This window comes from Pagrus major, chromosome 4 (assembly GCF_040436345.1).
Source record: "Pagrus major chromosome 4, Pma_NU_1.0".
NCBI lineage: Eukaryota > Metazoa > Chordata > Actinopteri > Spariformes > Sparidae > Pagrus > Pagrus major.
Window position 1 is genome coordinate 26,238,447 of NC_133218.1, and position 25,423 is coordinate 26,263,869.

Genomic DNA, 25,423 nt, shown 5'->3' on the forward strand with positions numbered 1-25,423 from the left:
TTTCAAGACTTTTATTTGTTCCTCTATTATCCCAGTGTCACTTTTGATCCATCGTGTCACAGCATTCAGAATTATTGGCACTCCTGGTATAGACAAGCCAAACGTGAGATAAATAAATCAAGTAATCAGCTATAACCTTTACGTACAAAGATGTGAAATATTGCATCGTAAGTTAGGTTCATCCTTTAAAAGATGATTACAAAATCGTTGGCACTTTGTTGTATTTTTGGCATTCATGCAAAGCTTTCTGAAGTCCACTTGACTCTGGTGCAATGCTACCTTAATTTTCTAACTGCTTCAAGTATTCTCCAGCTTTGAAGTACCAACTCCAATCGCCTCAGGAGCAGCAACTCTGGCAGCCAGCATTTTTAAAAATGATACTCGGAAAACAATTGTCTGAACAAATTGTGAAAAAGAAGTATCTGGGTATGGAAAAGTGTGTTGCATATAGCTTGCTACTTGGTCTGTTTATCTTTTATGTCATCTGCACCAAATGCCAATAATTCTGGGGGGCACTGTAAATACAATTCAGTGAGACAAGTGCAAAATTTCATTTAGGAAATTATAATAACAACACATTCTTCATTAAAATGTAGATGGTGTGATGGATATAAAGAGTGCGGCTTCACTCACATCCACTTCCACTGATCAACCCACCTTAAGTGCAGGCAACAACAACAAAAAAAGAAAAACCCTGTCACATTTTCAAGCCAAAACATGAAGTAACAGCCTCAGCGTGGCATTTATGTTTCAAATCCTGGTATTTCAATGTGAATCCCAGTGTCTGAACTTCAAACTGAAGGTCTGGCCACATGCTGTGGACACAGTGTAAAACCAATCTCGCTGTCCAGGCTGTCCCCACCCTGAGAGGCTGTAAGGATGGAGGTGCTGTTATATTTCTGCTGATGTCATACCCTGTCTGTCATTCAAAAACAAAGCTTAAAATCATCTGGCAGCACAGGGTGCATTAAGAACCCCGTGCATGAAAAACACAATGATTGTGTGTGTTTGTGTGTGAGAAAGAAATAGGAAAGGAAGAGAGAAGGAGAGAGTGTGTATATTGCACATCTCAACATCTTAAGTCAGAGCACAGAGCACGTTGTCCAGAGTTCAACCTGAACTGTTCAGCACCATGAGACGTTACGTGAGTGCACAGTGGCAGATGAGGGGCCTCTTGGTCCGCGATGTGCTCACACTCTGGCTGTGTCTGTCTGCCTCTGGGCTTTCTCACTCTCTGCAGTCTGGCTGTTTCACACCAGATGTCACGGCTGCTTCGATCTCTCCAGCTTCATTAAGGGCTCCGGGGTGTCCGAGTCACTGTGGTGCTTTCTCTCTCGTGGGGGCTCGACTCTGCTGCAGCGTGTCCACGAGGGGGAGCGCATGTAGCCACCCCTGGGCAGCACAGGCTGGTGGGAACCTGTGGACCAAACAAAGATGTTACTGACAAGAATCCAACGGAATCTGCATTTATATCTCATAAATGCAGATACATACAGAGACAGACATCAGGAAATCATCTGCACACCTGTCATGTTTCACACACCTTGACTCTGAAAATACAGTTGTCTTAAAGGTGCATTATGTAGTTTTTGGGAAGAAATTTTCATCAGAAGAGAAACAAACAAACTCTCTTCATTTTCATGACTGTGTTATTGCCTCATTGATATTGTGAAGATTAAAATTCTGAGTTTGAATTTCTTCTCCAAAACTTTAACAGAAATTATTAATAAGAACTTTCTGTACATGCAAGATATTTTCTTTGCGCCCTTATGCCCAGCAGCTTCATTCAAAAATAGCTCAGTGAGATACACTGTAAATTTTATTGTCGAGGTAAACATTTCCCAAATTAAATCTCCTCCCTGCAATCCTTTATCTCAGGATATTCACATCTTGTGCAGAGTTTTATATCATTATATCCCAGCGGGGTCTTAGAAAGGCCTGCTGAGCCATAATGACTTTAAAATGTCATGTGACTCCTTCAAGGATTTATCAAAAACATTTTTCACAGTGTCAGGCATGAACCACCATTTTTACATTGTCTCACTCTGTTTGAGTTTTGAATTTTATTACCTTATCAATATTGTAAATATAACATTTCTGAGTTTCTGAATTTCTTTTCCAAAACTAGGTAGTGCACCTTTAAAGGTAAAGTTCACCCACAAATGAAAACTCAGTCATTATCTACTCATCCTCATGCCGACGGAAAGTTGGGTGTACAAAGTATTTGAGTCAACAAAACATTTCTGGAACTTCACAGCAAAACAGAGTTGCAGCATTCCCCTAAACAACTGAAGTAGACTGGGACTTCTTTTAAAACTAAAAAAAAAAAAAGAAACAGCAAAAAACACCCAAAACAACAAAAAACCCAACATATAATGGTCCCAACAACTTGGCACTTTAGATGGGCTGCATAGTGCATGCTAACACTTTTAGTTTAGCAGCTACAGTGAAGATTTATGCTTAAAACACGGTGTGAATAAAGGGATCTCGGGGCTTCTGGACACTTGGATTATGACGGACAAGCTGTATGGAACCATTTTATGTTTCCTTTCAGTTTTTTATTTTATTTTTTTACATTTTATAACAAGTCCCCATCTACTTAGGTCGTTTGGAGAATGCTGCAAATCTGTTTGGCTGTGAAACTACAGAAATGTTTGGTGGACTACGAAACTTCACCTGACTTTCCACCGGCATGGAGGTGAGTAGATAATGCCTGAATTTTCATTTTTGGGTGAACTGTATCTCCAGAGCCAGAGTTTGATTGCAACAGAGGCCTTGCAAGATAGAGCTAATGTTTGCCTGCATAAACACACATACTGTACATACCAGCCATTTTTAGACATACCACAGATTGTTGTCCATTTAAAATGCCTGGGATCAAACTGAAATTATCCACAAGAGTATTTCTCTCACATAAAATCTGCTTTCTCTTTGTATAAACTAGTAAATCTGTATAACCCATAAATACAACAACTTGTCCATCTCACACCAACAGTTTATTTTAGTTGTATTTTTAATATTAACCAAACATTTCTTTTCAGTTTCGCTTTAGACCACTTGGTGGCGATGTCCAGCCTACCAGGGGGACAGCAATTGAGGGAATGACTGATGGCTCACTCTGCCTTACACTGCCCTTGTATCAGTCTATTGTAAGGTCTCCTAAGTGAAGGTTATACTCAGTACCTGGCTTATACTGTATATCTCCTTAAAGCCACGTCCATATTCTCACACACATTAGAGACTGAGAGACAAAGAGAAGGAGAGAAAAGGGGGAGGCGGAGGAGACGTATTGATCTCAGGAGATTGATGGCGTCTCCACTGGATTTTAATGAGAAGGACAACAACGGCTGCAGCAGGCATCATGAACACCTGCTGATGACTGTGCTGTGTTTACCAAGTTATATAAATCTCCGATATGCACATACTGTATGATGTGTGTTTGTGTGTGAGACATCTCCCATTCCTTGCGTGCATTCTTCAGATTTCTGTTGACCTGTTTCTGCCCTGACATCCAATTAAAAGACTGAAAGGAAAATAATTGAAAACACACACAGTGAGGAATGTTTGCACACCTGAGAGGTAAAGCAATTACATACCTCCCCACAACATACAATGATTCTCCCGTTCTTTCCTCTCTCTTAATCTGCCACAGAGTCCCCTAAGCTATGGAGCACTGTGCTGCTGGCGAGCAGCCACTGCATTCTTCAGTCAGCATGTTGCAGCGCTCAATGTTTCTGAAACACGACTCTCCTACAGAAAACCTGTGACGGCACACTGAAAACAACTGTTGTCGAACACCAAAATTGTGTTTATATGTGGGACAATGCCCTCCTCTTTCGACACAACAACACTCTTTTCATGTGTGCATGCTGATCCCTGAAGTATTTAAGTGATGAAAAGTGTAATCTGTAATATCTTTAATAGAGCCTGACCAATACCTGATTCTTTGAGCCGATGCCACTAGCAATGTTAAGCGAGTAAAGCATTTCTGCTGTATTGGCTGCTGTATGCATCTTTTTTAATGATCCCTTAAATGTGATTATTAAAAACTTTTTTTTGGCCTTTTCACGGCTTTACTTGACAGGACAGCTGAAGAGTGACAGGAAACAGAATGAGAGAGAGATCGGGGATGACAGGCAGCAGAGGGCCACAGGTCAGATGTGAACCCTGGGCTGCTGTGGTGAGGACACAGCCTCTGTACATGGGGGGCATGCTCTATCAGCTGAGCTCCTGGGGCGCCCTTTCACTGGGAATGTTATGAATTACAAATTACCCCAAGTATCACATTCTATATCATAATCTCAGATATTTTTTTTTCATATCGGCACGTATCAGAAAACATATATGCCGATACAATATATCTGTGAAAGGCCAATTTCGGCTGATAATATCAGCCAACCGATATATGGGTTGGTTTCTAGTCTTTAAGAGCCTAAAGCTAGCCCAAGGGCAGAGAGTTGAGCTGAAGTCTGACCTTTTACATACAAAGGAGCTTCTATAGAGGGTCTATAAAATGTGGTCTTGTGCTCATAAAGGATAACACTACAAAATAAATATCATGAACATATTATTTACACTCATGATTTTTATGGATATTAGAAATACCTGGTGTAATGTGAATGTGACTAGACCCTGCGCTCACTATTTTTCTTCATTTATCTATTATTTGTTTACTACTCTTTTATTTTCCTGTTATTTTACTGACCTATGATTATTTGATTGTTTTTATTATTTTATTTATATGTATATATTGGATCTGACGACCAGAATGTGAAAATGCTCATATAAAAATTCAATACAATACTAACACTACTAAATACTACTCAAACTACAGAAAATTTAAATTTTTTACTTACTGCAAGCAAGGAAAAACAGATTTTTTTTTTTTTTTTTTACAGATGTTTGAAGTGGCATTTTTTCCCTGTGAATCACCACTAAATGGTACAAGACAGAAAGCTGCTGCTGCACTGCCTCTCTACGGGCTACAGCATTACAACATGCTTCACTTCTGGCTGCATCCCAAACGGTGGCATCACTGCAGGTATCTGTGACAGCACACTGGATAAAAAGCTCAAAGGGCCAAACTCTAATCACTGATTAGGGTGTGGCCTGTTGTATTTTTGCTTGTGTCTGTGTGGTCCCAGTGAGATATTTCTGTCCTCGAAACTGTCAGAGATGTCAGCTCTCATGGGAGTGTCACTGAGCAGTCAGAACATATCAGCAGAGGATTTGAAAGTGATATGCTGTGTAGTAAACAAACTATGATTGAAGGATACCTTTCTGTTTCTGCCACTTATTTTCTGCATGACTTCATCGCTTCTTATGTCTACTAAAGAAATCCTTGGCCAAATCCTTAAAACAAACTCTAAAACACAACTCATGGAACTTCAACCAGACAGACACAGAATAGTCTGCAGTGTCATCAGTTAAAACCTTGTTACTGCTCCAACCACAAAGAATAGGAGGCCAAAGCTCTGCCTGTGGTAGTTTTTCGGGGATGCGGGTAAACTTTATGGTTCATCAGGCTCATTTCAGTGTGAAACAAAGAGCAAACCCACTGGACAAAGTCAGCCTTTTGTTCTGTGTCTCTGGAGCTGCTCTAGCAAGAGACGCCTAATGAAACACTAATTACTGTACGTTCTCAGCTCTCTGGATTCTCTGACCTGATCATTCAGTTCAGCTGAACTGTCCATGAAGTATAAAAGCAGCTAAAAGTGAAAGAGAGCAATACTGAAATGGTCGAAGGGAACATGGTAAGGAGAGACAGAAGGGTAAAAAAAAAACAAACAAGACACGAGCATCTATAAATAATGTGCTAGTGTAGTTGCTCAGATTATGATAACTGTTTAAATGGCTCTGAAGGCCAGCTTGTTTCCAGCAGGGAACAGTGAATTATTCAGGAACCCACATTTAGCATGAACTCACTCACCCATCTTCATCGTCTCCTCTCCTCCTCTCCTCTCTGTACTTCATTTAACCTCGCCCTCAACTGCTTCATGCCCACCACACACACTCAGTGCAGTTTCCCATAGAGTCCAATGCTAAAACAGGACAGCGGAGCTTGATACTACCACATTTGCAATGCAAACTTTGACAGAAATTAATTAAAATCAAGTCATTGCCACCCTCAATTCACTGATGACTTTATGGGCTAATAAACGTACCTACTTAAATTACACTGCCTTTGTCACACTTCAGTTTGCAATATGTTACTGTTATAGTTTGAGCAGGGGTGTTCAAGACTTATCAAAAATCATCTTGCATGAAATTACAAGGCAGAGTAATGTAGGAGGTTTTAGGGAATCCAGATGAAACAGAACAGCTGGTCCTCACAGCTGAGATTCATGCAATAAGTCGCAGTTGGGATAAATCCTTTCTCACACACACTCACAAACACACACCGCTGTCATTGTCTGCACGCCACAACATCCGCATGCAACAATGGAATATCTTTGTTCATGTGCGAAATACATAATTTCACTGTTTCAGATGACTTAAAATACTGTTGCACATCTAAGAAGCTTTGTTTTTTCTATAATGAGAATGATTGAATTCTCAAAATGACAAAAATGTGATGCTTTTGCATCCTGTTCTCTCTCCTGTACAATATATCAGATGTTGTTAGCTGATGACATCTAGTTTTAACATTATTTTGGAGAGTCACTGTTTGTGCAACATCAGTCTGCAAGACAGCCTCTCTCTCCAGCCCAGTCCCCAGGATATAATGTTAACAGTTAATGTTTCTGCAAACCACAGCTAGGCTACGTCCAAGGTTGACATTTGTACCGATTGGTCATACCACGTTCACATGTGCTCACTCACATCGGGAGGTAGAGGGGATGGTGGTGTTATTACAGCCAACCAGGCTGCCAAATGGCCGACGGCATGACCACTGGAAATTTTTAAGGACACCTGGGGACACTGTGGCTTCAAAACCATCTTTTTTTTTTCACGGTAAGTCGGATCATCTCCATGATGTTTTCCGGAACATAACCAAGTGGTTTTTGTGCCTAAACCTAACCAGAGCTTAAGCTCAGCGATGTGACAAGAAAGACATAAAGAAATTCATCCAAAACAAACGCAAAGTTGCAACATAAAGAAACGTTACGCTAACATTTATTCTGAATTGGGCTGATCTCTCGGTATGTCGTGAATGCTAAATTTAACATTCTGGTGCAATGCCCTACCTGCTATCTAACACATGACGCTATTCTTTCAAATAAAACTTCAATTGTTTTGTAATACCAGAACAGCGTATGTAGAAACAGCTGTGTTTCATGTCTTTTGTGCAAAAGCAAAACACTATGCACTTGCTCTACAGTATCAGTGTCTGCAGACTCTCTCAGCAGTCTTCTTGGCTGCATCTATCTGGGTTGGTTATACTTCTTCTGTACGACCCACATCTGAGGCAGACAGAGAGATGGGGAATAAAGGATGAAGGTAAGCTAAGAGACAGAAGGTGAAGGAGAAGAGGATCGTGTCTATGGAGAGACTGAGACAAAAACAGCTCACAGGTAGAGGAAGCGAGAGATTTTTGGCAACAAGGCACAAAATGATACGTCTTATGTCAGAAGGTTAAAGACTTTGAACAAGGATGATACGTTTGCAGCATCCTCTATTTTTATTCATGACTTGCGCAGGTAAAAATACAAGAAATGAATGACACGCTTGTTACTTGCATTAATTATCAATAAAAACAGATGACTCATCTGAATATGTCATTGTGAGTGTGCAAACATTCGATCATGGTTGGGATTTTGTTTTTCTCACAGATCTGAGGCTGGGTAAATCAAATTATTTCGCATCATAACAGTGATATTCAGCCGTACACCTCCTGACAGCAGGACTTCATCTTGATTAGTAGAAAGCAGAGCAGCGGATGTGAGGCCGTGGATGGGAAGCCTCTTGGCTGCTCCATCTCCTGCACCTGGCTGCTGACAGGCAGCTGTGGCCTGTGACTAACAAGAGGCGGAGGAAACTTGCGTGGTGGTGTTTGGAGAGGGCAGCTGAAAAGAGTGGACAAGCTACAACTGTTTAGTCTGCTTGGCTGGGGGAACGCAGGTTTAAAGTTTAAGGAGGTAAATACATGTAAATCATATACAAGTACAACTTACTTACTTGTTGTTTGAGGCTTTTACAGATAACTGAAAACTGTGAAACTTTTTGAACTATCATATTCAAAATGAACCAAAGTGATTAAAATACATAATAACAATCCTCTCTTGACTTTGTGGAGTTTTAAAGCAGATTCAGCTCATTGTTTATCTGCCAGACCCACAACTTTACTGTTTTGGTTCACTCTTACAGTCTCATACATCCTTTTACTTGTCTTTAAAGTACTAAATGGTCTCGGGCTTACAGTACACACATCTCTGATTAACATGTGCATTACGAAGCACCCAGACCCCTCAAGTCCTCTGGGAAAAGTTGACTCGGTGTTCACAGGGTCAAAACCAAGCAAGGTGAAGCAGCTTTTAGTTTCTTTGCTCCACACCTGTGGAACGAGCTTCCTGAGTACCTGAGCTCTGCTAAAACTGTCAGCTCATTTGTGTCTGAGTGGTGCTGTATGAAGAAAAACTTCATGCGTTACCTTTTCCGTCACAGCAGGCAGCTGTTTTCACTGAAAAAGCTCCAGACTCCAGAAACTAGCGACTAGCAGTTGAACATAGTGGACAGAGCTTAAAGAGCATGAATACTGGAGTGGCCAGAAATACAACTACAAATGACTGTTAATGTCACTCTGTAATGGCTGGATGGATTGATAGGCACCTGCTTGCTAACAAGTTTGCCATATCAACAGATGATGATATGTTGTGGCCCTGTTATTGCAATTATTGTTATTAAGTAAATCTGTCACTGTGATCAAGTGCAGCTCAGTTGGTATAGTTACTCAACAATGATGATTACTGGGAAACTACAAACCTGCAGTCTTACCACTAGCAATGAGTGACACTGTGCGAGCCTTAATAAGAATCTTCACACAGTAAATGATAAACGGAGATACTTTTTAAGTGAAGCATTTAACATTCAGTTCTCCACACTCAACGATGCACAGGCTTCACAGGGCTAAGAAACAAAGACATTCCTTCTTTCCTGTGCATGCGCCTCTCCACCAAGAGCTGTTTAACATCTTTAATTCAAATAATTGGCTGTGGAGCTGCAGACAGCAGCTTATAGCACAGATGGCCCACTGGGACAATAACTCACACTTAACAAGCTGTGCCATGATATGGAATATTACTAATAAACAGAAAAGAGAAGGAAGGGAGAGAATAATGATGGGGAAGAATGAGGAGATACTGTAATAAGAAAATTAAGGAGTGAGTGATCGCAGCATGAAGAAAGAATATGAGGAAAAATCTGATTTGTAAAGTTTTGAGATGACGAGAGTGAGAATGTCTGACTATAAATCTGTTTTGTGTTTCAGTGGAGTCAAACGATGCAGAATTACATGTGGTCAACCTCCACTATGAGCTTCTTGTTCAGTCACTGCCACAATATCACCAGAATGATGAATATCTAAGTACAAGAACTGGTTACACCATGTTTGATGACAGTATCACAACTGAAGTCTGACATTTGTATCAAGAAAAATATGATGTCTTCAACTTTTTGAAAAGCACAGTCCATGCACAGAATATACTGTTGTTGTGAGGTGTTGTCTAAACTGTGTCAGTGGCCCCTTTGTGTCTTGAGCTGGCATGAAATCCTGTGTGCATGCTGAGAGGCTGCAGGAGAGTCGGAGGAGGAGAGAGTTCACCGTCCGCATGCAGGATGAGGCTCACAGGTCATAAATAAAACATGGGAGAAGATTTTGTGCTTCCTTCTGCAGACTCCATCCTGTACCTGCTGCTGTGAGACACACGCAGGGTGAACTTCTCCCCTTTAATATGCATATGTGCATAAAACCCTGCATATACTGCATTTGATTAATTTGGGTCCTATATGACATTGCCTCCTTTCAAGATTGCTTTCCAGAAGGATAGGATTCCTCAGTGATAGAATCTAAATAAAGTTGTTTAAGGTAAGAATCAAACAGAGTGAGACAATGTTAAAATGGCAGTTTATACGTGAAACTGTGAAAAATGTTTTTGATAAATCCTTGAAGGAGTCACATGACATTTTAAAGTCATTATGGCTCAGCAGGCCTTTCTAAGACCCTGCTGGCATATAATGATATAAAACTCTGCACAAGATGTGAATATCCTGAGATAAAGGACTGCAGGGAGGAGATTTAATTTGGGAAATGCTTCCCTCAACAATAAAATTCAAAGTGCATCTCACTGAGCTATTTTTAAATGAAGCTGCTGGGCATAAGGGTGCAAAGAAAATATCTTTCATGCACAGAAAGTTCTTTCTAACAATTTGTGTGAAAGGGGCACTATGTAGTTTTGGAGAAAAAAATTCAAACTCAGAATTAATATTTACAATATTAATGAGGAATAATACGAACTCGGAAATATAAAATGTTTCCATAACTGAATAAACAAGCTGTTCTCAGAGGAAAAATAAGGATTAAAATTTCTTCCCTAAAACTAAATAGTGCCCCTTTAAAACTGGCATTAATTAAACTCAGGGGGGCACCAGTTCAAAAAAGCACTGCGAAAGTGCCTTGGATGCACCTATAATGATTAAAACATGATAAAGTGCGCTCAAGGGTGTCCTTCCAGTGGACAAAAAGTGGTGAAGTGCCTTCCCTTCACTATAAATATGTCATGACTTCCTGCACACTGGTGCCCCACTGCATACAGCTGGTGCCCTTTGTATTTTTTTTACCACTGCCCTTCAAACATCCTGAGTCTGCCACTGCCCCACCCTCTTTGTGTCACATAGCTTGAACCTCCTGCCTTGGTCAAAATGTAGTGAGAATGTACTGTGAGAATCAAAATTCCACACAGTATGCACTGTTTTCTACACAAACCTTAAGTGAATCTATCGTCTTTGCTATTAAAGATGTCGCCCTCGCCTTTATTTTTGTCATTCTTATTTATTGTAAAAACATGTGCATTTGCATTTTTAGCATGCCTTACCTGCTGGGGACTCGTTGTGGTTCTCTTCATCAGAGTCAGCGAAAACTTCAGCCAGCTCCTGGTCAGACATGTCAGTCAGCTCAGTCAGATCCAGGAGGTCAAAGTGCACCTCCAAAGAAGAAACACTACTCAGTGGTTCTAGGAGGCAGAGACAGAAAACAGGGTTTAAAAATACAGAGATTAAAAGGATCCACTCGTTTTGCTGACAGTGCAGAAGAAGAGCGACTCTTTAAGTCGGGGAAGTGGAACTGATTCTGAACACTGAACGCTCTTGAATCTCTATTGTGCTTATAATCAGATCAATAGCTGGCTCTTGCAGCACTATTGTAAAATCGATTTCGACAGAGAACACTTTTACTCTTTTATCCACTTTTATATGTGCATCTGTTCTGTACTTGAGAAATGTTTCATGCACAGAAGATTTCTTGGGTCTGCCTCTGAGCTCACCACTGCAGTCAGTCTGAAACAAGAGTTAAGGTCAACGGAGATGAAAATAGCGAGTTCCTTAACGCATTGTGATCTCCATCTTTCTCCTGGGTGTGTTGCACCTGTTCATTTCAGCACAAGCCTTCCTTGGCGCAGCTGCACACCACGGGGTGATATTCACATGTGGTGTGCATCGACGTGCCGGGCTCAGCATTCCAATCAGACTGCCTCCGGTGCTGAAGATTTAATGTAATGTATGTAAAGTAAATTTACTCAAAGACTACATATGTAAAGCCTAGCAGGGGTCAAAGAACATCTGCTTGTCTCAGCGTCACCTGAGCTAGGAACCAGTTCTGTGTAACAGAGCTGAACTAATCTGCCACGATAGTGACAAAGATGTTTGGAGACGGCACTGAGGCAGATGGAGGTGTGTTTGTATTTCTGTATGAATTAGCGGAGATCTGCCTGCCATGAAACATCAAGTCTGAATGAAACACTTCCCTGGTTGTTTGTGGGCGTGAATTTGTGGAGAAAACGACGGGTTACACGACAGGTTGAAAGCTGTTATTACCCCATGTCGTTTTCCTGCTGTTTGTCAGCCTGTTTAAGACAATGCCTCAGAGTCCACACTCCTGCTGCTCTTTGTCTGCTGCTACATTTAATTCCCTGCATTGTCCTCCTGATGGAGCACATATTGATTAAAAGAAGACTGATCATCGTGCTGTAAGGGTGGCTGTCATGTTTCAAATAAATTAAAAACACTCAACACCTAAAATGCCAGGAGACACTCAGAATAACAAATACGGACGCAGCGACTATGAGAGAATACAAATGAGAAACGAACAATTAAAAATTGTGAGCCAATACAGTTTGACATCCCGATGAGCCATCTTCACCTGAAGAGAATCAAACGAAGACCCGCATCGGCCGTCCTCTATTTCACCCCAAACCATCTGCTCCACTCAAAATATCTTACTGTCATGCTCAGAACTAAAGACTGGGTCACATGGAGGCCAAGACCACGGTAGATATGACATGCATGAATATTTACAAAGCCAGTGACCGTGTTGTCAGCATACAAATGCTGCACATGAAATTATATTAAAAAAGGTGACAAAAATAAAGAAATGATGATGAAAAGATGAAGGAATGCTAACAAAAGGTAAAGACTCAAGAAAGAGAAAAATGAAGGAAATAGCGCCATTTTAACCCTTTTAAACTTTAAACCTTTAAGGTGCAATTTATTAGATAGTTGATTGCGGAGCTTCATCCCCAGGTCATCAAATAATGATGCTTTTTGCACCTATAAGAAAAAAAATAACCCATATCATCAAAAGTCATCTCAGATTTGACCTCCCAAAAAAATATAACACAGTGATAACCTGTGGGATGCCTCAGGGCTTCGTTGCAGTCCCCATGTATTTGTTCCTCTACATCAGTTATTCCCAAACTTTTTCTATCATGTAACCCCTTCAGAAGCTAAAAAATGAAAAGGGGGATGCAAGTAAGGGTCCAAATTCATAGTGAAATACAGGTTGCCTAAGCACAATAGCATCAGGAATATCATTAGCACTGTTTCTACATGTTACAAGTTTGAAATACTTACTTATTTAATGCTATCCCACGTTCAAAACCAACCCGCACGCTTTGATGTTGGATTTCTGAGGACATATTTTAAGCACATCAATATAAAATCCTATTTGGTACTCCTTAAGCTCCAGAAATCTTGTCTTGTCTGTACTCCAGCATAAAGCTGCAGTAAAGATGATTTTTTAAAATGAGATCAAAGAAAGTTTGACTCATCTATCCAAGTTTTGGTCACAGTCAGTCACCCACGTCAAAAAAAAAAAAAAAAAAAGACAAAAAAAATCCAGCAGTTAAGTACTGCCAAAGAGATGACATGTGCCAGTTTTACGTCTCCCTGCTGGTTACAATCTCACAGGTTACCACTTATGTGTAGACTATCTTAGGATTTTATTGATCACACTAAAGGCTAAGCTTGTTCTGCCATCTGGATAAATGAAGTAATAAGTATCCAACTTCCCTACTGGACTGTAGAAAGAGCTATCTGACGCCTGACTTCAAATTACTCCTGTATAATAAAAGACTATATTATCCCTCTGAAGACTCTAGAGCTACATGGCACTTCATTAGACAGTTAAGATAACCAGTTTCCATTATAAAACCAATAAACACTGCACCACGTATGATTACACAGCAGCATTGGAAAGGCTCAGCAGTCAACAGACAGATATATTTCACATCCAAAGCTTTTATCTCCTAAGTCTGCCATCTGATAGCGGTTGGTTATACTCATGGGAGAAACACTGTGATATACAATTATTGATTGGCAGGAATCATACAAACCAAGTTTTTAAAATTCATTTCGTATTTCTCATCACTTCAGAGTCCTTCTTGACTGTGTTTGTGAATATATTCTACTTTTCCCTCGGGCTGTAAGGTGCCTGCTCACAGCTATCTGTCTTTTTTGACCCCCTTTTCAGGATGACTGAAGAAACTGGAGGCTGGGAGACAGGGTGGTTGGAAATTGCGGAGGAGGAGATGAAGAGCAAAAAGGGAGAGGCAGGATGATGAGCGAAGAGGGAGAGATGATGCTTCGTTCGAAGGTATATGTAAAAACAAGAAGAGGGGAAGGGATGTGAGAGGATTTAGATGAAGAGGAAGGAAGGCATTTTGTTAAGCTAGCAGCACTATTTGCTGCCATTATTTGCAATTGGCTACAAGGTTATTCCCTTTCTGCTGCGCTTGTTTTTTAACCACCTCTCTGCCCCCCCCCGTCTCTTTTTTTCCTCTCCCACACCCTTTCTCCTTGAATAATTGATCAGTGCGTTTTCTCTCCCAGGCAGACACACTGAAACAACTGCCTCCATCTCAAAAGCCAATCAGGGGAGCTCTGAGATGCCAGTGGGGAGGACTGACAATAGAGAACTCACGCTGAGACAAAAAAAAATAAAAATGAAGAACTTGGAGTCTGGAGCAGACCACCAGCTCTTCTTACAGAAAGCACACAGTCTTCAACTCTTTTTTGGCATATTTTTATTTTTTCAGCATGACCATAATGTCACACTTTATATTCATGCCTTTGTAGTTAATATGTGTGAAATAAAGGTTCCTTCTGTTTACTAAAACGTAATATGTTTTCTTTTAAATCAGAATATCACAGTAAGAAAAATAAATGTTTGCATGTTGTCAATATCGAAGGCTTTTGCTTTTATTTTCTTTCCCTTTTTCCCCTCTTCACTCTCTGCATTTAGAAAGGTACAGATAGGATGGGCTGATGGAACAAAGAATAGGGAGGATGGGTGAGAGGGAGGAGTTCACATTTGGGAGAAGGGATGAGAGAGCTGAGAGGGGATGCTCGCCCTGCAAGTTGTGTCTGTGTAATCCCCTTCCCTCGCTACTGGCTCCGAGGTCAACAGTCCAGCACGAGCAGCTTGTAATGATGGCAGGAAAAAAGCTGTATTTTCTATAAACAATATCTTCTGTTTCTTTTCCTCACTGTGACCAAGCATACAGGCACTTGTCCATACAACATGCAAGATAAACGGAGAGCAGACAGTTACAGCACTTTGAGGCTGCGTTTCAACATTTGTAAGTGTGACAACACTGGGTATTTTTAAGGAGACCTCAGGACAATTTCCAGCTGTGTTTAGGAGACCATGACACGTATTTTAAGCCAAAATCTTTTTCTAACCCTAACCAATTGTTTTTTTTTTTGCCTACACCTAACCAGAGAATAAGCACAGAATATTTGCCAAGATTGAATCTCAATTAAACCTAAAGAAATGTAATGTTTCAACATATTTGTGGTTGGGTTGGATTCACGATTAGCAGGAACTTTTTGTATATCAATTTTAATTTTCCCTTAAAAAACAATTAAAATCAGGGTAAAACATGTTTTCTTACATCTGCACAACAAGATGTGTAGCCCAGGGTATCTCTGCAGCATTACTTCATTATAACACTTTTTTGTCACACATTTTACATTATCAAAAATTATCAGCTTCTGCGATTTTGATAACATTGTGATTAAGGCTGTACTCGGTTATTTGAATTCCACATTTCTCTCGTTGCCTCCCAGTTTCTGCTATCACAGATCAACAAAAACAGATAAACATTTTTTTCGCTCCCACTGCACAGCAGTCGCCATAAATTTTTAATCTTCCATTCCTGTACATCCACCCAATCACAATAACAACAGGCAATTTACCTGCAATGCAGTCTTACATGTGTTTGAATGTATTTGTGCATCTACTTGCTTTGCATGTTGTCATTTTTCATTAACTGACAATTTGCTTTTTTCTGGATGATTAAGATGTTTGTCTTTTTTTTGGGTAGGATGTTTGCTCCGTGCCTAAAAATAAATGTTGCAGATGACTCAGGAAAAACTGTGGTCCCTCTTTTTGGAGATGAAACTGCAGCACTAGGCACAAATTTGTTTTTCACTCAAGATGAGGTTGGCTCTGTGGTGCTGTGGCCAAAACCTCAATGAATTCTCACAATAAAATTCAAGAAGCAGGTACATTTTTAAATCCAAACTCTCAATGACAGGGGTGAGAATTAATGCACTGAAATAAGGGATGATCAATTCTGTATACATGTTTTCTCAGGAAAAGAGATCCTTCTTATCTTTCCCTCTACATATAGCCAGATAGCTGACCTGCTAGGTGACACGGATAGTTAGTGGGTCACATTAAATCACACAGACACATACATTAGTCCGAGTTAGTGAAGCAGATAAAGGTTGCCTTGTCACCGTGTAGCCTCAGCAGCCCTCTGTGGATCTGTGCCCTGGGCTCACAGTCTGACACGTACAGGGAAGCCTGTGTATGGGTCTGATGCACAATGAGTCCTTTCAACTGAGGCTAAGCTGCAGTGGTCTTTGAGAATGTGGGACCAGAATAACTAAAATCATTCAGTGAGTTCAAAGATCGGAGACGATCAACCTCGACTCCGCTGTATGAGGATGTGGTCCAGAATTTTATGTGTGAAATGTGTGTAACTACTGCATTAGTGCTTCACAGAGTGTTACTATATTTTACTTTAGATCGATCCAGTACTGTCACTGATAAGATCTTCATTAACAGAAGCAGGATTTCCTCTCCCCTCCTTACTTAACATTCCTCATCCCCTACTCCATTGGAGACACTTGCTAATGATCAGTCATCCCGCTGAAGGCATTTTTCACCCGTAATTTACCACCAGTGAATATTCATCAATGCCATTTCACATCCTTTATATTACCCTCTTTTCAGCCCCTTCCTCAGGTACTCACGTCTCTTCTCAGTGATGTGCAGCAGACTAGCAGTGTGCCCAGACAGGCCGCCCTCCTCCTCCTCCTCCCCTGCTGGGTGGTGGAACAACTCCTTGGATAGGTCACCTGAGCTGGAGGGCTTCAGAAGCTTCTGGATGTCTTTATTGGGCTCTATCAGTGCAGAAACAGAGTGAGAGGGTGCAATAAGTGGATATATCAAAGGTTTTTAGATTTTTAATAAAAGATCTAATTAACCTACTGTAGCTCTCATTTCTAACTCAGAACAAGTTATGGCTTCAGAAAATGTAGTTAAATCTATAAAGACACATCTTGTCACTGGTGGACACAATCACACCCTCCCCGGTGCCCCCATGTTTGAAAAAACACTGTGTAAGTGCCCTCTTGGGTGCCCCTATGATAGATAAAACATGATCAAATGCCCTCTAGGGTGTCCTCCTAGTTTACTACAAATGTATTAAGACTTTCTGAATGCCCCACCTCATACAGCTGGCGCCCCTTTTTGTTTTCGGCCTTGCCCCTAAAACATCCCCAGTCTGCCTTTGCATCTTGGGGTAATGAAGGGGAAGAAATCACTTAAGCGATCCCATTTACTGAAAGAACTGAATGTTCGCTCCAGTGTCTGTCTGCCATGTTCAGTTATTATCCTCCCTGTATAACCGTGTTATGTTTCAGCACTAAATTACCAGATCTAAACCTGACATGAATCCTCAAGTAAGTGCATCAGCTGTCTATTGTAATGCTTGAATATCTCAATTTAACAACCAATTTGTCCTTTTCTTTCCCTTTGATAAATTCTTTATCATTCTTTTGTGTAGACAGTGTTGTTTGATTTGTAAACGTGTGATTCCTAGAAAAGAGATCAGTTTTCTTGGCTGTGGGCAGACGTCTAATTCAACAGTTGTTACATTTTTGCCATTTTAATGTTTCTATAAAGATTCTGAGAGCCTCTCAAACATCCATTCAAAATAGAAAAACAAGTTCACACAGGCGATTAACAAAGTCTGAAAATAGACTCTACTGAAAATAGCATCCCTTCAAATGCCGGAGTACACACACACTGTTCACCTGTTTGTCACCGCTGAAAACATAGTGTTGAACGTGATGATGAGACTGAGTGAGATAAGGACAGGACTACCGAAGAATGCAGAAAGTTATAACTACAAATGAAACTACCTTTCCCAATTGCATGAGGGATTTGATTACAGGTGATTCTGTTGCTACACATCTCGCATTTTGGATCACCAGTATTATATCAAAACATAACATAACAGAAAAAGAAGTGTGGGTAGCAACATTTTGCAAAAACAACACCAGTATGGCTTTTTATATGATGACATCCAGAGTTGATGGAAAGCAGTGTGGGAGTACATCAACGTCCTGATGGGCCTCAGCAGATGGCTCCTTCTGCCATTTCTACTCCCTGTGTGTTGCAGTTGAATTTCTAATTTGGGATGAAAAGTGCATTACACGAGGCCAAGCCCGAAAATGAGGGATTCTGATATTCCCCTGAGAAGCCGAGTGCTTATTGCTCTGCTATTGATTGATTTCCCCAGCAGCGAGGAGCCACACGAACTGTAGGCTATAGCATTACCTCTGCTGTTATAATGAAATGTTTGTTCAATATTTAGACTATCTACTGGCAGCTTTGGTTTCCATTTCCATCACCTTTCTTCAGTAAACACTTGTTGAAAAAGTCATGCCGGATTACTGTTCCTGGAGGCAGTTTATTATACATCCAAGCTCTAATTTTATCCATTAAATCAGCTTTCTCTCCCAGGGAAATGTCATCACTAATGGCTACTGGAGTTGCATTCATTAAAACACATACTAGCTGTATTTGTAATGAACTCTTTCTTAGAGGGACTGTGAAATTTACATGGCATTACTTCATGTCACGTCTCAACACAAAGACACAAAGACAAAAATAAATCTCTACGGATCACCTGCGTTGCTACAGTCTTTCCTGCTGTTCGAACTAAACAGTATTCCCATGTTTTTTGTGCTCATACAGGCCAAAATGTTCAGTATTTTCGTGGAAGATGAGTCTAGGATCAGTCAGAATGTTAATCAGTGACAGAAGAAAAGAGCTCTCAAGAAGGTCACAGTATTATCAGCATGTAAAGGACGACATGTTTACACAGATGGTCTGATCTAACCACCACCTGCTGGTCCGGCTGTGAAGAAACCAAAGCAAATAACCAGAATATAACTCAGCTATCAGAAATGTGTCATATCAGGCGGTGGCTGATGATGTCTGGAGCCACCAGCCGTGACTGTCTGTGAATCAGCTAACCTGAGACAGACAGGCAGACAGATGGAGAGAGAAGGAGAGAGGGAGGATGTGATGTACACTGGCCAAGAGTTGACTCAAACTTGGTGTCTCAGTTCAATAAATCAATCAACTTGTTTGTAGCAGGGGCGGGATGAATTAACACCCCAACATCCTTTTTGTCAGGTCATTTATCTGACTGTACTCTAGTCATGTTTATTTATTTTACAATCTATGCTGTAATGAGCATTTCTATGCACATTTCTCTGAAAATAGATGACTGAATTGCTGTGCACTCCAGAATGAATTTCAGTTTAAAGTGTTCTTGGTGCATTTTCTAGCCATATTAATTCTAATCCCCACAAGCTGGTAATGTTTTATCTCCGGCTAATTCCTTAATTCAGAGTGGCAGTTCATTCAGAAGAACGAGGCTGATGACGGCTTCTCGCTGAAACGTGTTCGAATTGAGTGCAATCAATAAAAAGGCTAGTTATTTCTGAGTGCTGGTCCTGTTTGGTTTGTTGGTTCAGAACAGCCACAATCCAAACAAACACTGCTGTCAGGAAGTCACACTTTGTGATATGTCATAATAATGATGTTCACTTTAATTGAATCTAATTATAATGAACAAATAACATCCCAATTTGTCATGGGCCGTCAGCGTGAACAGGTAGTGCTCACATACAGTATGTGAACAAAGCCATGGCAGGAGAAAAACATCCCTCCATTTAAAAAGTATACTATTATTGTGAGTACCTGCTGAAATTGCATCTTGTAATGGCTGCAGAGATGTTGTTTTAGCCCAAGGGAGTAATGAAGCAACATTTTAACAGTGGCTGAATGCACACTGTGGGTTTAGAGGCAGCTAATGTGATAGACAAGACAAAAAAACTGCCCCTCTGTACATGATGAGATGCATACCTTTTCATTTATCAGAGGTATTGTTATAACCTGTTTTACACGGCCATGATCAAATGAAGTTCAACAATCAGCCCTTTGAATTTTTAGTTGTTGCGGTGCAATAGTGGTATTGTGCAGTGCTGCCACACAGAGCCCGCTTCTTTGGATGGCTTTTACACAAAGGCCGTATGCATCCACTATTGTACTGCAATTTGTTCAGCTTTTGTGTGGTTGACCTACAGTGTGGGGATATAAAAAGAACAGTGTGTGGATATAAAAAGACCTGCCCTGCTGGGGCAATGGATTAAACATGAAGCTTGAATGTGGGGATGAACCCTCCACAACTGGATCCTAGGTGAGGAAAATGATCAAAGATAGAAGCACCTTTCAGTGACTTGACTAGATCAAACAGAAAAACGTACTGATTCTTTTCACCATTTATAAAGTGTCAGCACAATACTAAACACCTGGGACATTCTGTTTTAAAAGGAAGACACTTGCTATTCAGAGCACAACTCATTCAAAAGACAAAGACACTCTGCAACAACCACACTCGAGTAGTGTGACAAAAGCTGATGCACATAGAAAACAGAAAATGTCTCTTACCTGGGCTCCCTGCCCCTCCCTGTGCCTCCATGCAGCTCAGCCTAGAGTGTCCTGCTGATCACCACACCAGCATCGCAGACGAACAGGGAGGGAAGAAGGGAGAGGCAAGGGGAGAGTGTGTGTGTGTGTCTGTGTGTGTGCATATGAGAGAGAGAGAGAGGGAGTGGGGCGAGACCTCGGCTCTGCAAAGACTCTGCTCCTCCTTCTTTTTTTTGTGTCCTCTCTTGCTCTAGATTTCCCAAACAGGTGATTTCTCTTCTGGCACGGTCCAACCGCCCTGCTCTGCCATCAGAGCCGTGTGAGTCCTGCACTGCTTCACAGAGGGAGTCCGCCACAGAGAGGGAGGTCTGAGAACAGCGACATCACTGCAAATGTCTGAGCCACTTGGTGTAGTGAACACAGCGTTGTGAGCCTTGGCTTGGTATGCACAGAATACACACAGAGAGAGAGAGATCCAGGCTGAAAGAGGGAGAGAGAGAAAGGGAGAGAATGGGAGGGAGGGTTGAGCTGGCAGCCAGCCCAGACTGACAGAGAGAGAGAGAGAATGGGGTGTCAGGGAGGTTCATGGACCACTGGAGGGTTTGTGTGCCTGTGTGTGAATGAGTATCCCTGTGTATATGTAGCATAGAAATTTGTGGATATACTTAAACATGATGATGGGCTGGTTGAAGTAAAATCAGATGATTGAAAGAGAATCAAACACATTTTAAGGACTTCCATTTCAATTCTGAAGAGCCATGACAAATAATAAATACACCCATTATGGAAATTCTTGTCTGTGGTCTGTGGTCTGACATACCTTCAGGAAAGAAAGAAATGGTGCTCCTTTCTGTTGAGGGGAATCTGTTGTCGGAGCTCGCCCTCTAGTGGTCAGACCTGCCTCCTGCAGGAAATCACAAGATTATATTGTGCCAGTGAACCACCAGAAGCTGCCATCTAGACCTCCATCAACAGGTTGGGCTCACACCCTCCATCTGCTTCTGTGATTAGAGTCTATGACAAGACAAACCCATTGGGCAGAATAAATGTTGGCAGTGTAAGTTTCTACCTTCTTTTGTTGCTGCAATTTTACATTTCTTTAGGTTCAATTTTCCACTTCATCTTGTGACAACGCTGTGCTTATAGTCTGGTTACGTTTAGACACAAACACCTCTTGGTTAGGGTGAGGAAAATATCCTATTTTGGCTAACAATACCTGTCCTGGTCGTCACATGGTGGGAGATGTCCCGTCTTCCTATTAGAAATATCCAGTTTATATGGGGGGCTGGAAATTGTCCTGAGGTAAAAATATTCAGTGGGTTCAAACTTTGTTGAACTCAGTCTTGAACTGTTGTCACTGGCTTGGCAGCCTGATCGCCTGTAATGAAAAGAAACCATTATTAACTGGGCCTTGAATAAACTCTACTATAGAGTATCTAGGACCCCCAACAAGAGAGACAACTATTGTTTTTTTTAAATCTTTTGCCCACACAGACAAACCTGTGTAGATCATAAATAAATAAATAGATAAATAACATACAAAAAATCTTGGATAATCCAACACTTTCAGTTTGACTTTGCTTTTATCAAAGTACCTCCAATCCAGCAGGATGGATGGCTTAAACTCAATGTTGCTGTTAACGGACCTGCGTGTTCAGCAATAAACAATGTAGGAGGCTTTGAGAATGTGACTTTTATGAAATAATTTGGAGAACACAGGAGCTGAAGTTGTTTACTGCATAATTGGCTTGACCACCATAATTTGTTTATACTCCCTTGTACAGAAGTGGCATGTGAAAGAACTTTCCATGATAACAACTTTTTTTGCGGCATGTCTTGACAAGTACTGTCATAAAGTTTGGTATAAATATCCGTGGTGTTCAGAGAATGAACCTGCTGACCCTGCTGACTTTCTAGTGCTACCAGTTTACTGATTTGCAATTTTGAAATCTATGTTCCCAGGGTCCTCAGTTTGCCGGCTCATACGCATTAACCGTTCTGTTGTGTTAAGGTCAAATAATCCTAACCCTAGAGCTGGGGAACATAGGACCTAATGACTCCCTGTGAAATGCTGGCATTGGTATGCTTCAAAACAGAAAAAAATACTTTAATACATCTATTTAATGGGCAAGGTGCAAAGGAGAGGGACACGTAGAACTAAAAGTTGCAAGCAAGCTCCTGCACAGTCTGACTTAAAAAAAAACCCATACAAAAATACATTTATTTGCGACTTTTCGATACTAGACTTTCATTGGGCAAAAAGGTCTTGGTAAACATTACACCTTCTTAACAAACATGATGAACACTGCTGAGAGCATGTTAGCATGCTGATGTTAGGATTTAGCTCATAGGACAAAGTATAGCCTCACAGAGTTTCTACTATGACCGTAGACTCTTGGTCTTGTTGTTGTATTATACTGTAAAAATAAGGTGTTATTGTGTCCATATGTCACATTAGGATTTTGTGCAGGATGGAGCACAGCGTACACTGTCCTTCACATTTTAGAAACCTCCACTAGGCCTTCTCCACAGAAGACATTTGGACATGTTACAACAGAAGATCAGGTGAAAATAATCAAATTAATGATGGCTGAATTCCATTCAGCTGCTTCAGTTTCAGGGTCCTCCTATTGTGCATGCTGGCTCACTGTCACTGTATTTGAAAATGTAATTTTCTTGTCATGTACCTAAATAAAAGAACTGAAACTTTTAAAAATGTTGTCCAAATAACAGTCACATTGTAAGTGCTAGATTTTATGGTGTAAATAAGTTAAATTCACCTTTTATCCAGTTAAATACAGATCACAAAAATCCTTATAAGTTCATAAGTGTAATTATTTTCCCCTCATGTTTTCCCTTCTGATAGCTCCTTGTATAGAAGTGTGCTCACCGGCAGAGGAGGACTCTCCTCATTTTCTCAACACCACGAGAAAACTGTCAAACAGTTCTTGCTCTCCAAACCCTCTGTCTTCACTGAGATATTTCAGAACATCTGCAACTACTTCAAAACTGCCACAAACACAACCATCCACTAGAATTTCACTGCAAAGTCCTGACCAGTGCAGTTTGTGAGAACCATGACTCACGCACCATGAGGTCTCATGTGCAGAGGTTTCATGTGGTGAGTTCAGGGAGGTAATGTAAACTGTGAAGAGACTGCTTTCTCTCATGGGACTTTGGAAATGTGGATTACAGATTATACACACATCATGCTGTAGATACTGATCACTGATACCTGTAGACTGCCTGAACAATGCAGGTGAAGATGGAGATTGCGGAGGTCTATGATTGTAGTGCTCCAGTTTACCTAAGTTACATTCAAAAGTAAGAAACTGTGGGGATGTAGTTTTAAGCTGAGACAGAAATCTTGTAGACCCTGATGAATAAACAAAATATGTTAATATTACATAAAAAGCAAAACAAACAAAACCAGTACTGGGATGACATTGTTTCAACAGAGGCTCCATGTGGCTGTTGTGTCCTTTATTGGCTTTACAACATCTTCAACCATTGTGCTCCTCCTCTCTCCTTCAGTTTCATTTGTCTAACTGACACCTTTAAACAAAAGGACCACACAAGTGAAGTACTGAAAACATCTGGTGAGGGACATTTTAAACTGAAGTTTCTAAACGCAATAAATTATTAATATGCGTATTCTACTTGAGGTTGCGATATACCTAAATACTGAATTATTTATAATGGCCACGAGTGCAGCTGTACTAAAGATAACCCGAAGATTGACTCAAGATTTCTCTGCTTTGACCATAAGTTGTTTTTTTTTTACTACTAAAAAAGACTTTACAGTCGCTGCCCTCAGAAGTGCCCCTGGCACAGCTGTGGTTTAAGATACAGGCACTAAAACAGAGCTTTCAGACAGAGGGTGAATAGAGGTGCTGCAGCAACAGACAGCATCAGTTTGCATCTAAGTATGTGTTTTTTGAACATTAAAGCATGTAAACGTTTAGACACCCTTACATGAATATATGAACCTAAAAAAGAGGGATAATATGGGACAATTATAGTGTAATTCAAGAATACCAGCTGCCATGCAATACCCACATGGAACCACAACATCATCCTGCTGGTTTGTATGCTAAAATTGGTCCCTTTCTCAGCAGGGACACTGCCCCATCCTCTTCTTACAGCTATAATCGTCTTCGTTCTGGACTCCTGCAAATCCATTTAGCTGGTCACCTCAAGTATTTGCACCAGCCCTCTCAAGAATGCTTTCGTCCCACCCTGTCTTCGACCCCGTCATCCCCTACAATCCCATCACTTCTGCTTGGGCAGCCTGAATTGAACGCAAAAACCTAGCAAATAATACAGGATTATTAAGCCTAGGTTTCAAACCAGTTTGACCAGCACTATACCAGCTATGACTGTTTTATCAGTTTCTAAAGCCTTACATTAAGTTGGTTTCATCTTTGAGAAATAAAAATAATAAGAAGAATTAGTTACATCTTTCAGACATGACCTTAAATGGATTTTATTTTGTATTTTCTAAGTAGAAGTAAGTAGTGCTTCTTTTTCTTTCAGCTGGGTAGGTCGAAAAAGCAATAAATCATATTTTTGAATATGTTAACACTACAAGACGTCCACATTTTTATATTGTTTTTTATCTTCTACATAATGTTTCTCTTATTAAATCACAAAATGTGTGCCTGTCATGTTGCCATGTCTGTCTTACACTTTGCAGCACTTGAAAGGTGCTAAACAAATAGGTTAAACTTGCAGCTAGCCTTTATATTAGAAGAGACAGGAGGAGAAAAGTAAAAAATAAAGATAAATACTCACGTACAGTACAGGTAGTATCTAAACTGAACCCTTACACAGTGTTTTGTGTCACATTTCACTTCACCGTGTTTTCCCTGACAGACCTTTTACAGTGTGACGCTTCCGGTTTCACGTTTGGTACAG

At 40.6% G+C, this 25,423-nt stretch overlaps 1 protein-coding gene across 3 annotated transcripts; it reads right to left on the bottom strand.

Moving 5' to 3' along the window:
* Positions 1-3: 3 nt before the first annotated feature.
* On the bottom strand, positions 4-25,375 carry dbndd1 (dysbindin domain containing 1). 3 transcript variants are annotated; one of them, XM_073463754.1, is made up of 8 exons: positions 25,301-25,375; positions 23,742-23,813; positions 21,723-21,884; positions 21,327-21,520; positions 20,528-21,051; positions 16,753-16,902; positions 11,031-11,168; positions 4-1,417 (listed from the first exon to the last, which is right to left on the bottom strand). In XM_073463754.1, the coding sequence occupies exons 5-8, from the start codon at positions 20,556-20,558 to the stop codon at positions 1,263-1,265; spliced, it is 474 nt and encodes a 157-aa protein (XP_073319855.1). In that variant the 5' UTR covers positions 20,559-21,051; positions 21,327-21,520; positions 21,723-21,884; positions 23,742-23,813; positions 25,301-25,375; the 3' UTR covers positions 4-1,262. The 3 variants fall into 3 exon arrangements, with proteins under 3 accessions (XP_073319855.1, XP_073319857.1, XP_073319856.1); XM_073463756.1 differs by having other exon boundaries at positions 25,305-25,365; XM_073463755.1 differs by lacking the exon at positions 23,742-23,813 and having other exon boundaries at positions 25,301-25,368.
* Between the last annotated feature and the right edge of the window lie 48 nt (positions 25,376-25,423).

Bases quoted from the DNA above. Each gene is read 5' to 3' on its own strand.
- dbndd1 (XM_073463754.1), bottom strand. From the start codon at position 20,558: ATGGAGGCACAGGGAGGGGCAGGGAGCCCAG. The intron at 16,903-20,527 runs GTAAGAGACATT...CTGCACTGATAG, and splicing joins GGGAGGGGCAGGGAGCCCAG to AGCCCAATAAAGACATCCAG. The intron at 11,169-16,752 runs GTGAGTACCTGA...TCTGCCTCCTAG, and splicing joins GCACATCACTGAGAAGAGAC to AACCACTGAGTAGTGTTTCT.